Source organism: Lepisma saccharinum, chromosome 26 (genome assembly GCF_977018435.1).
Source record: "Lepisma saccharinum chromosome 26, izLepSacc3.1, whole genome shotgun sequence".
Lineage (NCBI taxonomy): Eukaryota > Metazoa > Arthropoda > Insecta > Zygentoma > Lepismatidae > Lepisma > Lepisma saccharinum.
The window spans coordinates 28,155,809-28,172,647 of NC_139254.1; the positions used below are offsets into that span (position 1 = coordinate 28,155,809).

Consider the following 16,839-nt stretch of genomic DNA (forward strand, 5'->3'; position numbering starts at 1 on the left):
TATCAGAACCTTCTTTTCTTCATGCCAAATGTTTTCACTTTCTCTGCAGAAAATCAGCAAAACGTTAAGTTTGAAGCAATCAAAAAAATCACTTCGAAAACAAAAATTGTACCCTTCTTTTTTTCAATCCAAATATGTCTACCACTTTATTACAGAAATCAACAAATGTTGTCCAACTGCTGATAACGTCTCTGTGAACACTAAGGATACAGAGAGCATCCAGACGTTCCTCCGACATTGTTGATCTCAACCAAGTTTTAACTCTCCTTAAGGTGCTGAATGAACGCTCAATGGTGCAAGTTGTCGCAGGCAGTGCTAATGCAATTTTCAGTGTCTTTGCTATCGAGGAGTAAAGGGGTAGAGATGTTTCAAGCACTTCAATCAAACTGAAACTTATTTCTTCTTGTGATCTGTTTTCCCACATACGAAACCACGATGTAGCTTCAGCTTTCAAGTTGTTCAAAGGGTCATTGTGTAAAAGGTTATGTCCATATACATGTAATATATTTTGCACATGAGTCAAATAATCAGCTTAATTGAGTTCTCTCGTGTTTTTTGGAAGCAATTGAAGTAAGGAGAAAAAGTTTTTATTCTCATTTAAAAACCTGGATTCTATGGAATTTATTAGGGAGTCTAAATATGGTACATAAACTGTCTGGAATAATCATTGGAGCTGCTGGGCACATTAGGCACATATAGCTACTTGCCTTGGCACAATTCATGGCTTTTTTATTTCTAGGTTTAGCTGTTTTCAGAGCTTCTTCCATTATTCCTTGGAAGTGTCCATCTGTATGTTCACGATGGTCCTTAAACATGTCTGTTAAAATTTGACATGACTATGTACTGCCATCAATACCCTGAAGTATATTAGTTACAGCTCGACTACTGCTGAATACGTTGCTATAATATGCAAACACACATTAAAATTTGAAGCAGTGCTTGCATGGTATAACTGAAAAGCACGTTGTTTGGTGGTGCTGTTGTTACCCTCAGTTGACAGAGAATATAGTGCTTCAACAATTTCTTTGAATTTTCGTAGAGCTGTATACTTGATACTATACTGCATCTTGATACTCCAGTGATACAAACCCCAAAAATTCTTCTCGAATACAAAAACGACCAATATAATTTTTGCCAACAAATCTCACTCCTAAAGACAATTGTTCAGTGCCTGATACATCTGATCTTTCATCAGCAAGAATTGAGAAGCCATCAGAACTGTTCTCTTGAGCAACAATACCTTCCCTAATAATATCTCCACAAATGTTGATGATCTCGTTTTGTGTTCTATGAGAAATGTATTTTGCATTGTAATGAAAACAATGAAAACACGCCTTTTAGAGGGATCGGCTTCTCGCGAGGTACTGTGCATAATACGAGCCATGCCTGTGCATGCACAAAGCAAATCATGGAATAATCTTCGCCACTCAAATGGCAATATAAATGTTGGGCTTTAGTCATGCACTGTACACTGTCGAGCCCAAGTTGTCTCATCAGAGAAATGGAAATTGAAAGTCTGCAATTGGTAAAAGAGTAGCAGAGAAAGACAGATAAAATATGCGTGCGTGCATTATAAATAGATATTTTAAAGAAAATAACACCCTTTTCTTAAAGAATTGAGATTTCACAATCAACATTTTCTTAAGCAATATTGAACGAACTTGGGCAAGACAGAAATTTGAATTTCGCACAATTTAATCATGGTGTTTGGTGTATATTGTCATTTCCCAGGGGCCGGGGGGTCATCTGACCCCCATGCGGGTGCCCATGCCTGTACATGCATCGACTATGATCACATAGCAAGAAAGCACTTACATGACCAAATTTAATATATATGTAACTATTTCCTACCTTTGAAATTGTTTCCTTTCTTGATTTTCCCTTTGCATTACCATCATCTGTTTCCTCAGCACCTTGTCTATTGTTAAAAAACCTGTCACTCAAATACTGGGGAAACCTAAAGTAACTGTTGTCTTTCACTTCAATCTCTGGGAGCTGCACTTCAGTCGATAGAGCCTGCTCATTCACATTTGTCTGACCATCCTTCACTTTCTGTTCAGGAACTAATGCCGACGGCTTTCCACTTTTTACTTCCGACTCTACAGTTGGCAGCTGTTGCAGCACACGTTCCCATTCTTTGTTTAGAGTAAGCAGTAAGCTTCTGTCAGAAATTGCCTTCAACATAACATCCTTCAGTTGCACAAGAAATTTCCATTGACTTGCAGTTAAACTACGAATCTGAGATCCAGCAGACATTTTGCTGTTCCTACCTACAGTTCCTTCTGGAGTAGCGCTCTGGCTATTAAAGGTTCTGCAATGAAAGAATCACTATTTTATGGCACCTACTATGTACATGGTGTAACATATGGATATAAAATGTGAAAAATAACCCAAATTTCATATTATGGAATTCTGTCTAAAAAAAAAAAAAGTCAGGTAATGGTTCCGAATGTTTAATGATTCTTTGCAAAGTTTTATAGGAGTATTAGAAAGTGCTTTAGAGTACTGGAAATAAGTTTGAAGTTTGGAGAAACTAATTAGCAGTTAAAAGGTTCAGTGAGTATTATATACTGTAGAAATTATGGTTTGAAAATTAGCTTACTCGAGTGTGCTTTTCAGTTAGTAGCCATTCTTGGTTTCCAGTCCCTTCAGACACGGAATTTTAGCAGATTTTTTATGCATATGTCGAAGGTGGCTTTGTGCTTGAGACCAGATCTTACATGATCAGGTGTTGGAAGCATCAGTATTTTAATATTAAAAGCCTTTAAACCTGACCCACCTACCTAACCTAACAGCGAAAGCATTTTTAGAATTAAGTGGAATTGTAGGTTAGGAGCACCAGGTTTAGAGCTCTTAGCAATTAGTTTTAGTGACTGTTGTAGCAGCTGAATGTGCCCTGCACCAGACCCCTTTGCACCCAAAGCATGTGAAGTAGATTGCAGAAGCAGTCCATATCCAAGATGACAATAAAGGAATGAATGCTTCCAAACAAAGAAAAAATAGATGTGTATGGAAGGGAATAATCGTTCTCCAAACAAAATTCACACTAAGACTCCGAAGTACGTCTCAAATAGACATAAATAGAAATGAAACGGGATGTAATGCTCGAGTACCACGATTAATTCGGAATTACACAATCGAAACTAGGGCCAAATTTCATATGGTGGCTGGAAAATGCATTTGATTTTTTTCCGTACAAAATGTACAATGATACAGGTCATTCTTATAAATAAGTATCCAAATTTTAAGATTATGCATGATTTAAATACAAGACAATTTCGGTAACAGTTCGTTATATCCGAGACACATTAAAATCGGATATTTTGTGTTTCGCATGGTTCATACTTACCAATTGTGTATTGCGGAACATAGTTCAAGGTGCCATTATGCTTTTTACATGAAAACAAACACAATTTTTCACATACAGAGTGATTTTTTTTTTATTACTTTCTTCGCTTCTATAACACACACTATGGTGGGCACATTTTGACTCACGCTGTGGTTATGCAGTGTTTCCAACCTTCTTCACCAAAAAATACCAACTATCGTGTTCGTCACGTGTGAAAATTTTACATTATGAACGGGTAGCTGACGGATAGATAGCCCCACGAACCATTCACGGATAGTCCCACGAACCATTATGCACGGTAGCTGACAGTTAGCTCCACGAACCATTCACGGATAGCCCCACAAACTATTTCCGATAAGGTTCGGTTAACTTTCGTTAGGTTAGGCAAGCATAGTGAAAAAAAAGGGGTTGGAAACACTGACAGGGGCTTACATCATCAAACGTACGCAGCATGCAGTTCATGTAGCGAAAGCAATGGCAATTGTGCGTCAGTGAGATATTTCTCTTGAAAAATATATGATTTCCACGATGAAACAAAATACCTCGACGAACGTTAGAAAGCTTGGAGAAACTAATTTCCGTAAGTAGTTTCTTCTGTAAAAATGAAGAAATGTGTCTCCGATATAACGAACTGTTACCACAATTTTTAACGTGGAGTAAATTTGGTGGTTTGAAGATAGAAGACGAGCAAAAAATTATGCTTTATTACTCGCTTCCCCATTTCTTCGCGACACTATCACTTGATTAGGATTGAAATGAAAAGTGAAAGTAAATAATAGCATAAATTTCAGAAAGTACTTGCCCACTTTTCTCCACACACAAATATACGGTAACAGTATGGTATAGGGAAAACACATTTCTTCAAATTTACAGGAGAAACTACTTACGGAACTGAGTTTCTGTAGACTTTTCAAAGCTCGTGGAATTGTTTTCTCCCTTCGTTCAACTTATTCGGCTGGTAAATCATGTATTTTTCGACATTAATGTCTCTCCTTTGCACAAAAGCTCTTGCCTCCATTACGTTCGACTACGTGAACCAAATGTTCCGTGCGTTCAATGACGTAACCCCCGGTCAGTGTTTCCAAACTCGCCATTGTTTTGCCAGAACATGACAATTTTAACTATGTTTGCCTAACCTCACAGAACCTAACCTAAACTTGCGCGCATGGTTCATGGGGCTACGCATGCATGGTTCGTGGGGCTACGCGTGCATGTTTCATGGGGCTATTTATGAATGGTTTGTGGGGTTATCTATGCATGGTTCATTGGGCTATTAGAATGGTTTGTGGGGCTATCCATGCATGGTTCGGGGGGTTTTTGAACCCGAAAAAAAAATACAAAATGAGTAACACGAAAGTAGGTATTTTTCGGTGAAGAAGGTTGCAACACTGCAAACCCACTGATCATCAACAACGCTAGTCAAGATTTGGTAAAATTTTTGTATCCGCAAAACATATTTCTTCAATTTTACAGGAGAAAGTACTTACCAAACTGACTTTCTGTACACTTTTGAAAGGTAGTGGAAGTGTTTTTTCCCATCGATTAAATTATTTTGCCGGTAAATCATGTATTTTTGAAGATTAATGTCTCTCTAATGCACGAAAGCTGTTGCCTTATGTCCTTCCACTACGTGAATCAAATGTTGCATGCGTTCGATGATGTAATCCCCCGGTCAGTTTTTCCAACCACACCGTTGTTTTCCAAGAACATGACAATTTTGAAGTTGACAATTTTAACTATGTTTGCCTAACCTAACCGAACCTAACCTTGCCGTGCATGGTTCGTGGGGGCTATCCGTGAATGGTTCATGGGGCTATCTGTGCATGCTTGTGGGGCTATTTATGAATGGTTCGTGGTGCTACGTGCATGGTTCGTGGGGCTATCCATGTATGGTTCGTGGGGTTTTCGAACCTGAAAAAAAAATACAAAATGAGTAACACGAAAGTAGATATTTTTCGATGAAGAAGGTTGCAACAGTGCATAACCACTGATCATGGACAACGCTAGTCAAGATTTTTCCGCCATACTGCGTGTAACGCAAGCGAAAATGAACAAACAAGAATTACTGGATATGTCGAAAATTGAGATTATTTGCGAGAAATAAACGAAACGGCACCTTCAAGAATCCTTAGGAATGCAGAATACGTAAGTAGCAAATGTGAAAAAGAAGAAAATAATGGAATTTCAGACGTTTGGCGGATACTGAAATTTTAATTAAGATTTCTCCGCCATATTGTGTGTGAGAGGAACGAACAATAATTACTCTGGAAAACTGAAGCTATTTTCGTGAAAAAAGCGAAATCCCACCTTAAACAATGTTTCGCAATGCAGTACAAATATAAAAAATGACGAAATGAACGAGTGAAATGTGTTTTCCCTATACCATACTGTTACCAAATTTACATAAAAATATCCTACAATATTAATGGAAAGAGTATACATTTATATGACAGTAGTAATCTTAGTTTCACGATTAAACAGTGTTAAATACCACCTGTAATGCTAATTGCCATTTGAAAAAAGGAAATCTAGATTTTTTTAAAAAAACTGCAAAAACACATGATTTAAACATTTCTTCAATCACATGCATTAATTCAGGTTAGAAAGTTATTATTCAATCAACCACTTACGATTTATGCTAAAATTCACACAAATGTATGTAAAGTAATCACTTTCACTTACTATTCATATGCCCATATAAAATAACTCACACATTCAACATTCTGCGATTGTTGCGCAACGTTAGAAATCTTTCATGTGATGTATACAATCCCAGGCGTACTCATTTTTCAGCGAAATTCATATAATTTGGATCAGTATGTGTGGGCAATTACAGATCAAATCACAGACAAAGGCAGTGTGCGATTTTCATAGATCGCAGCTTTATATATTATGTTAAGTTACCTTGGCTTTAAGCCAAACCGCACCCACCGTTGCCAACTGTCTATAAGCATTTTATACTATATTCTTCCTATAATTTTGACGCTCTAGTGAAATTATATTGTTTCATATAAAATAATATTTTCACCTCATGGTTTCATTCTATAATTAAACGAATAGTGAATATTAACAATTTTTGATTGAAATATGTGAACGCGGATTTTATGTAGTAAATGATTCCAGTAATTTTGGATATTTTTAAGTATGTCGAAACAATACATGAAGTCAGTATTTGCTTAATTGTGTAAACTCTTAATAAATCGTACACAAACAATTATTATTATTATCAGCCGCGGGGCCTGATAGGGCGAGTGATCCTGTTGCCCCTCCCTCCCTACGACCGGCTCTGCTGTAACGCGTTACTTAAGTGACGGTAACGGTAAATAACATTTACATTTCTGACATACAATTTCTTTGTTTCTTACCGAAACATGACCAAACCCGTATTTATTTACACTGAGTTTTTGTTTTAAGTCCAATTTATGCACCTATAGGCTGATCGGTACAACCAACAGTTTAAAGTGGGATCCAAACAGCTTTGTGCCTCCACGGGGTATCAAACCCAGCGTTAGATTCTATTTCCTTGTAATCAAGAGGTCCCGGGTTCGATTCCTCGAGGATGCGGGCGTGTACAAGTACATATTTCCACTATCCGGCAGTTCCGTTCAGTATTTCTGAATTCTGAGCACAAAAAAAGTTGACAAATGTTTGCATTTAAATGGAGGAGACACAGGCCCGTAGCCAGGAATTCTTTGTAGGGGGGGGGCGAAGTGAATCCTAGAGGGGGCAAGTTTTTAATATATTGTGTCGCATTGGCAGATATAGCAGGGTACACAGAGGCACTTGCCCCCTCCCCAAAAAGAGATAAGTAACAGAAAAGGGATGATATCTTGAAACTGCAACGAACAAAAGAACTTCGAGCAACATCAAATAGCAACATTTCGATAATGACCTTTCCAGATTGCCAAAGAATATGAAGTTTAATATAAATACCTAGGTAGGCTAATAGGGACTGTATCTACTTGATATTTACAGGTCGATAATGTTAATAGATGATTAATATGCACCAACAACTTTGGGCCTCTCTGCAGAACTGATTAAGGGAGCCCTTTATAAATCATGCTTCATAATGATTCCCTCTAGTTTCCAGTATGCAAGATTTTTACGCACAAAGGAATCTAACGAGAATCCAACAACACCATTGTGTTGTGTTATGCAAGAAAAATAGAATTAATTAAATAATAATGGTTACATATTACCTACACTTTGATGAATTGTGTAAAAATTTTTAGCTAATACACTTTTTTGTACTTGCTAAAACATTAAAACATGGGTCCCTTAGTCCACCACGGACTCTATTTCTTTCAAAGGGGAGACTCTTGATTCACTACAGACAACGTTTGCCTACTGGTTACGTTAATCATTTTGCAAAATATTGTGTGAATTGTATTATATTATAGTTGAAATACATGTGTTTGACACCTGACAAACAAATAGGAATCCCTTGATCGATCAATGACTTCTTGGATTACAGTGTCATCATTAATATTTCATATTAAGTTTCATAGAAATAAATTGTTTTAATATGGTGCAATAATTTCACGGGGCACCATGACATTCTCTTTAACATTTTTTTTCATATAGATCGTTTGGCTCCCAGGGCCGACTCCTGCTGCCCCATAGCTATGAATCTGAACTTGGACTATAAGAACAGCAGACATTGCGAGCGAAGCGAGCAAGAAAATTTTACGAAATGTTTCTTTATTTGTATAAAATTTAAAATCGAGGGGGGGCAATTGCCCCTCTGTGTCCCCTTGCAAGTGCCCTTGGCCGTCTGGTAGAAAAATGCAAGGAACACGTAAAAACTAATTCCATCATGAGTATCCAATTGTCCTGCTATTCTTAGATTCTCCTAGTCTTGTTTTTTTTACTTAAATGTTTGCTTCCCCTAGAATGGACTTCTGTCCAAGGTCAGGGGGAGGGGACAATGCCCCCTGTAGTTGGGGCACTGTATGAGTGTGTCTTCATCAATTTCACGTCGTCCTTCATTGTTGCGATTAGCTATAAGTGGCAGAAAAGTAACGCAAAGTAACAAAAATCAAATATCCACTCCCTCTCTCTACCACACTATTACCAAAAGATAGACTTGGGAACAAAAATTTAAGCAATTCAAAGTTCATAGCAACATATCCAAGAAAAACATCCGAACACATTAGGCACCTGTAATACAAGACTACTCAAAATGTCACAACTGTTCTAGATACTAAAAATTGTGAAATCATTTCCCGAAGTCTAATCTGGAAGGGAATTTTTCCCCCCAATCCTGATACGACATTATACGGAATCCCATACACCTTAATAAATCACAAAATCAATAAGTGTCTTTGTAATGTTGCTAGAGTAACACATGATATAATTGTAAAGATTAGTGAGAATTCTAGGTAAGAATGTGTTCTGTATTTTTCACAGGGGGGGGGGGCAGAGCAGGCTCTCAGGGGGGGCAGTTGCCCCCCCTGCCCCCCTCTAGCTACGGGCCTGATGAGACAGTGGCGTAGCCTTGGGCTAGATTAGAATGACAGGCCCTCATCCGTTCCTTAAATTTGAAATCTCAATGTGAATCGATAGAAAATCTTCAGGGATACGTCAGCAAATCATCATATTTAAATAAGAGAAATAAATTAGTGACGAAAATGGTATTTAATAATTTCATTCACCCTCAAAATGTATTTCTCTGTCTTCCGGAAGCTGAAATCTGAAGCTGTAGGAAGGAAGGAAGAACTGCTAATACCGTGCGTCCATTTCGATCTGCAGCCGAGAGATCGGGAGAAACGTGGCGGGCGGCGCTGACGGAGGTGCCGACATTTGCGGCCTGTAATGCCCGCATATTTTTATGGACATATGCAGACAATTATATAAATATTGCAAAACTAGCACTAACCTGTGTTATAAGAGTTGTTCAAAGTGATGTCCACCTACATTCACACATTCCTGGCATCGTTTGATGAAATTTTGATTCACACGCAAAAGTTCTTCTTCCGTAATTCTTCCTAGTTCTGCCCTTATATTGTCTTTTAGTTCGTCGATGCTATGAGGGTTATTTCGGTAGACTCTATTTTTCAAGGTTCCCCACAAATAATAGTCACATACGGTAAGATCTGGCGAACGTGAAGGCCATAAACCTCTTGAAATTATTCTGTCATCAAACACCTCCCTTATAGCGTCCAAAGAATCAGCGGCGGTATGGGCTGTGGCCGAATCTTGTTGAAAATACCCATATTGTCTCTCATTATCTGATAACAACTGAAAAAACGGCGCGAGTATTTGTGTGCGGTACCTCTCTGAATTTATTGTGTCTTCAAAAAATATAGGCCCTATTATTCTTTTGGCACTTACAGCACACCACACACCAATTTTTGCATCATGTAACTGAACTTCGTGTATTATTCGGGGATTTTCAGTGCTCCAGTATCTATTGTTCTGTGAACAAACATGACCACGCAAGTGAAACCATGCCTCATCCGAAAAAAATATTAACTGTGGATCAACAATATCATCTACAATATTCTGCAAAACCCAATTACAGAAATTTACTCTACTTACGTTGTCAGGGGGCCGTAATTCTTGCACTATAGAAACTCTGTACGGTTTTAATTTTAGTAGCTTAGTGGCTGTATGTGCTGATGATTTTGACACGCCCATCTCCTGTGAAACACGGCGTAGAGGTTTGTTTGGAGAACGTTCTAACGCTGCACCAATTTCATCGAGTTTTGCTTCGGTTAGAATCCGTCGTTTTTGCTTAGGTGTTTTAAAATTTAACGATCCAGTTTCTCGTAATTTAAGGACAAGACGTCTAACCGTATCTCTATGTGGAGGTGAAACGCCTGGGAATTTCTGTACAAATTGCCTACACACGTCTCGACACGAGTCTGTTTTCACGTAAGTGTCATACATAAAAATTATTTGTTCTAACGTGAACCTTGCGGCTGGCATTCCAATCGTCTGACTGACACAACACACATACACACTGCAATAACACAAACAAGTAACGGCAAGTAACCAAGAATAACACTCTTACGCACAGTACGAAATTAACACGCTCTTGGTTTACATCTGCCTGCCACTATATTCACAGCTCTGTAGTCGCGAAGGAACAAAAAACTTGAGCTAGGAGATTTCGGATTGCAAGGAAGCTCACGAACACCATTAGCTTTTAACGGTTCGTCTGCAGCGTAATCTTGATACAGTGTTGCACATTCGAAACCTCCAAACGATCCCCATCGACACAAAACTCTTTCAAGGATATAAACTTAAGCAGGACGTTACTGGTCAAAACTATGATTAAAATGTTTTACAGAGTATTATCTGTGGCTCTTAATATAATTTCTAAAGCGTATTTATTTGTGTATATAAGGGTGGAACTTGGAAGAATTACAGAAGAACTTTTGCGTGTTATAACACAGGTTAGTGCTCGTTTTGCAAGATGTCCACAAAAATAAGCGGGCATTACAGGCCTCAAATGTCGGCATCTCCGTCAGCGCCGCCCGCCACGTTTCTCCCGATCTCTCGGCTGCAGATCGAAATGGACGCACTGTATTATCCATGCCCTCCTTGTGTTGAAAACAAAGCAAGCATTTAAATGTCTCACACTTGCTTCGTGGCAGTTGGAGGTTCTTTATTGTTAAAATATTAAAATCGGGAGTGTAAGATCGAGAGAAAGAAGAAAAGATAAGACAAAGCTTTTTTTATTCAAGAAAAGAATAAATGGTAAAAATGTCCAAGCAAGTTGGCGTGAATTTTTGCGCAAATGTTTCACGAGAAATACGACAATAATATTTATTTTCTTCGGGCCCGCCTGCCTGTATGTCACGCCCCTGATTTGACGTATATAACGTTTAACGAGAATTTAAAGCCAGATAAAAATTGAATGTTGTAATTTTATTGGCCACAAAAATTACCCCTTTCCATTTTTTTCCAATTCTATTTACTACATTTTTCGTATGAACCCCATAGGACGTGAGGCTTCTTCGGACGCGAGGCCCCGGACTTCGCCCACCCCTTGCTACTGGGAGGAGATATTTGGACTCGAGCCCCGACACCCCCTCCTCCCCTCGAAATAGTCTGGAACCTAAAAGAAGAATGTATGCTAGCCACTAGTTGACATAAAATTTACAATTCATATTATAGACTTTATGATTATACCAAAGTACCGCACGTACAACTGCAATGAGATTAAGAAGTTTGTGATCGGGAGGGAGAGAATAATTGCCATTACGAAGCGTTTCGGAGTGACATTTGAATCCGGAACAAGTTGTTTCAGATACTTTCATTGTTTTTGTTTTAACATTCATTCATGAGTACCAAGTTCAAGTGTAGCATGGTTTAATTGAAACATAAGATTTGGGCCAAAAATACAAAGCCCAAAAAAAGAAAAACATTTACGTAGATAACGTTGGCAATACTTTCTTCTTCTATCAATGTGAACTCCACAAATGTGCATTTGCTAATTTTCTTCGCAGTTTTTTATGCGCCACACAGCAACATTTGTCTAGTTTTTTTCTTCTTTTGAGCGATTTGTCTACGAACTAGTGAAAAATTTCAAGATGGAAAAATAAATATTGCCGGAAGTGGAATTGTCACTCATACGAGACACTTTCCTTCATGGATGGAAACACTAGATTCTCTAAAGCTTTACGAAACACGCTCTCTGATTGGTTACAGCTGTACGGAGGAAACCAATAATAACCATGATGAAATCAGCTGAGCTGAGATGACTAGTAAGAAAGCGCGTAAGGGGAAATACTTTTCCTGTAATGTATTTGGGGAAATGATTCTTTTGTACAAACACAATTGTTGTGAAGTATTGATGCGTCATGGTTAACTGAAATGTAGATGTGGTGACAAATCTCCTAGCCGAACATTTCCATGTGAATTGAATACATTGCAGCGAACGTTGAAATGAAAATATAGTAAAAAAAAAAAAAAAATCACATGTCTTATTGAGTATTTCTATGTCGTGTACTCGTATTTGTGGTGTTGTTAGGTTAAAAGCAACCATGTAACACAGACCATGGAATACTGTTCCATGGGAAGCAATCCAAGAGAAATGTGCCAAGCCTTCGATGAAGGTCGCTTGGACTGGGTGTCGGAAAACGCAGCAAGATTGCCAATAGAAATCTGTTTCCTTATTTCCTCGACACTGCCTCATTAGCCCTGTGATTTTATTTTGAACGAATTGATTTTACCAATATTATCTCCACTGACTGCAAGCGCATTTTGGAGAAGGTGGCAGGCAGTTTGGCAGGGCGAGCAAGCACTAGTTGCTACATGCCTGAATTAACTGGCATCCCTACAAGTTGTTGACCCGCGGTTTATTTTAAGGTTTTTACAAATATGTTTCGTTGATCATATTGAATATAATGTATTCGTGCTCCTTAAGATACCTACGCGTTCCGGCATTATGCTCAGAATTTTCGATGGGGAAAAACATGTTTAATGTTAGCAATTAAGGTGGCCAGGCCTGCGGAGAGGGAAGGGGTTGCTGATGGGAGTTATAATCTGTTTCGGCTTAACTGAAAAAAAAAGAACGCCAGATACATAAAATAATAAAATATAATACCAACTGCTACAAAAAATGCAATCATTACCCACATTAATTCGGTCATATCTTACGAAATTTCTAGGTAAGCCACTGAGCAGGTTGCTGTTGCCATTTTTCCTAGTTTTATTTTACACTAGTTTACGTTGCTTTTCTCACTCTTTAGGCTAATCGTAACGATGAGGTTGGATGATGATTTGATGACACTTATGAAAGAATACTCACAAGGGGTGTATGTGACAACACCAGGACACTAACATGAGACTGTCAACATCGTGACTTTTTGTGCAAGACGCTGAACCTAACTTTAATCGATAATCACTTAATTTGATTCTAGGCTATTTCCCTGCTTTGAACTTCACTTACAACTATAGATCTAGTCAGTCCATATTAGCCTAAAGTGATTCAAATAAACATGGATAGGTTGAATCCTTGCTTCTAGAAATCAATATTATAGAATGTCAGCTGTGTTTTTCTTTTGATTACACTAACAATAACAAAGTCTATACATTTTAGTCGGTAACACTTCCGTATAGACGGATTTCTTGTGTAGAAATGCACAAGGAAATAAGACAATGTTTACTTACCTTGACGAAATACATAAACATCGAAGACAATGCTTTATATTTTTTGAAAGCGACATTCTTCGGACATTGATATAACTAAAACAGCACTTCATTCGATAGTCGATTGAGCTTATAATATGGAGCTATAAGAACACAAAGAATGAAACACCACAACAAAACGTTTCGCTTGCAGATAGGTCGTACACTGTCTTTGAACTCGAGAACACAGTCGCCGAGCTAGCTTTCGATTCTTTAAATGTACTCTGCTGTGACGTTTGTTTACACCAACCACCTCACCTCATATGACGTGGAGAAGGATTCTGGCACACTTCCAACTTCACCTTGCAAAGATATACGGTTGCGGACCTTGAGCAACGAGTTTAATCGAATCATTACGGATTAAGGTAGCTTATAACTGGCATAATCATAAGTAACTAACGGTCACTCGAGTTGCAGGAAATATAACTAATTTTTCATTGATTGTATTTTAGGATATTCGAAACAGCAGACCAGCCAGCGTACGTACACTATACGACCTTGTTGGACCTTTTGCACAGCGCAGAGCGGCGCGTGCTAATTTCAGCACAACAGTTGTCTGTCAACATTTGAATGAAAGACCCAAGGCTGAATTTACGCATGGCTAGGGAAGAGCCGTAGCTGGAGTTTTCTGCGCCCGGGGTGTGAATACATTTTGCACCCTCCTCCCTTCCTGCTTGGGGCAAATGTTATTCCCCCTTCATAATACTTCTTAATATTCGCGCGCAAACAAATCCTCGTATGGAATCCATAGCAAAAATAGTACTCCCTCTGTCCCATAATTATTGTCCGGTACACCTTTGTTTGTTGTCTCATAATAATTGCCTGATATTCAAACTGTGACATTGGTGTATACAGAAGAAGAACATGAAACAAGGGAATGAGTCATACAACTTTACTACTCAAGGGTCAGTACAAATTGTGCTTTTCATCTGCCTCTTCGTCTGTCATTTCTGTACTACCATTTTGGCATACCGGACTATAATTATGGGACAGAGGGAGTACATATTAATCGTCTCCAGCAGGCACGTAGCCAGGGGGAGGGCTAAAGGGGCTGAAGCCCCACCCGAAATCGTACAAATATCTAATTTAACTAGTGTATAGTGGTAATTAATTTTACTTCCTTATTATTTCTACTAATCAAGTTTTATCAGTGGCCCTCTACTATAATTTCTGGCGACGCCTGTGCCGATGAAGGATGAGCCCCCCCCCCCGAAATAAAATCCTGGCTACGGGCCTGGTCTCCAGGGTTGGACAAGTAATTTACTCGATACGTATTTTACATAAATTACGCGTAATTTACTAGTAAATTACTTGACGTAGAAAATCTATATTTTTTCTTAATAACACTGGGGAACAGTGAAATTGCGGCACAGTGTTTGAGAGCTAATTTAGGGCGATTTCATGCTTCTGAATAATGATATAATAATATATTTCCTGAATTGGCTCTAATTTATGAAATAAATGCAACTAAACCAAAATGGCGGAAACATAAGACATATATATAAATGAACTTCCAACAACCATTTAATATTTATTTTTGTGATTACAATCATTATTATAAAAATACATTTATATAGGCCTATGATCAAAATAATTAAGAAAATATGTACACAATGAAGTAACAAACTATGTGAAACGTTTTCTATACGATTTCCTGCTGTATTGCTTTTGAGGACAATCCCTCTGTAAGCTCCAACAGTAGTCGGCCATCACGTGGCGATCCCACCGTCCCTGGTACCTTTCTTCCATTATCCTTATATCCTGATGGAACCTCTCCCCCTGTTCTTCACTAAAATCACCAAGGTTCTCAGGGAATCTGTCAATGTGGCTATGTAGAAAATGTATCTTCACACTCATATTAGCTCCCAATTTCTAAAAATTTTTCAACATATTTCCAACTATATCGGGGTACACTTCTGCTCTGCGATTCCCCAAAAAGTTTTTGACGACGGACACAAAGCTCAGTCAGGCCTCAGATTCGATGTAAGACATGTAAGTTGTAAAATTGGCATCATTCATGAGTGTACGAATTTGTGGTGGTCCGTCAAAGATTCCTGCCTTCAATTTTTCAATACTTGGTCCTGGAAAAGTGTGGCATATATATTTGAAACAATCACCACTTGTATCTAAGGCCTTGACAAACTGTTTTATCAACCCAAGTTTAATATGCAGTGGCGGAAGGATGATTTTGTCCCTATATATCAGCGGTTCATGAATGATATTAGCTTTTCCCACTAATATTTTCCCTTGGGGGCCAAACTTTTATCGTCCAATGCTTTTCTCTAGCACGACTATCCCACAAACATAGGAAACAGGGATACTTTGTGTACCCACTTTGTTGTCCTAGTAAAAAAATCACCATCTTCAAATGCACACACACGAGCCACTTATGTTCAGCATATTCAATTTTTTTCTAAAACCATTTTTATGTTTTAGTATTCTTCCTTAAGGTTTGTTGAGTGTCCGATATATTGCCTAGCAATGCTTCATAAGTTGCCTAGCAACAATTTACAAATAAATAAATATGTTTATTATGGGAATTTCAGCCCATTATCAAATTTTGATATTACCGAGAAAAGCGTAGAGTAATTTTACCTCCTATATTTTCCATGGTGTTTATTTTTATAACTGGAGTCAATTCAACTGAACCAATCATACAATTGGCAATCACAGCTGTTTTGTGTGCTGAAACTGTTATTAAACTTTATGCCGCAAAATAAAATCTTTTTTTTGTTCCCCAGTGTAATCACTGTTAGTGATACAAAAATTTACACAATTCAGTAGCCCCTTTCCCCATATCCACTCTCAACTAACAATTTCTATTTATACTTTTGCTTTTTTACGTCACTTGACTAACATATTCCAGGTTAATAGCGAGACCGGCGAGACCGTTACGAATGGCTAATTTACGAAATAGACAATGGGGCATACACATTGAAACATTCATGCGCCTTATCTTGCCATTAGAAGAAATAAATATTTTAAGTAGAGGGAAAAAAGATAGTAATGAAACGATAGCCAATCAGAGAGAGGAAGAGTAATTAAAGAAACCAGAATTGGAGAGAGGAAAATAAGAAAGGACATAGCAGTGAGAAATAAACATGCTTCCAAAAGTTAAGCACGCGATGGTAAAATCAACAAAAATGGAAAAGTAAAGCTTTGATTAACACAAAATTGCACATGAAGGTAGCAAATGCATTAAAGAAAACAAGAATTGTGTACAAAGGTGAAAGAAAATATTTACTTTTCGTAAGTTATATGATGACGTCACATTTGGGTCATTCACATGATGTTTAAAGACAAACAAACCAAACCAAACTTACAGTAATATGGTATGTGACGAAAACAAA

General features: G+C 38.0%; 1 protein-coding gene across 2 annotated transcripts in view; it reads right to left on the reverse strand.

Annotated features, from left to right (window-relative positions):
- The window catches only part of iPLA2-VIA (calcium-independent phospholipase A2 VIA), a 47,726-nt gene extending 40,989 nt beyond the window's left edge, over positions 1-6,737 (reverse strand). Inside the window, exons 1-2 of one of the 2 annotated variants that reach the window (XM_083112439.1) lie at positions 6,715-6,737; positions 1,852-2,311 (exon numbers count right to left, since the gene is read on the reverse strand). In XM_083112439.1, the coding sequence (XP_082968565.1) occupies positions 1,852-2,311; positions 6,715-6,722 (468 nt within the window). In that variant the 5' untranslated portion in view covers positions 6,723-6,737. Of the gene's footprint in view, positions 1-1,851; positions 2,312-5,979; positions 6,262-6,714 lie in introns of those variants that run through there. The other variant, XM_083112440.1, reaches the window with a different exon arrangement.
- Positions 6,738-16,839: the final 10,102 nt, after the last annotated feature.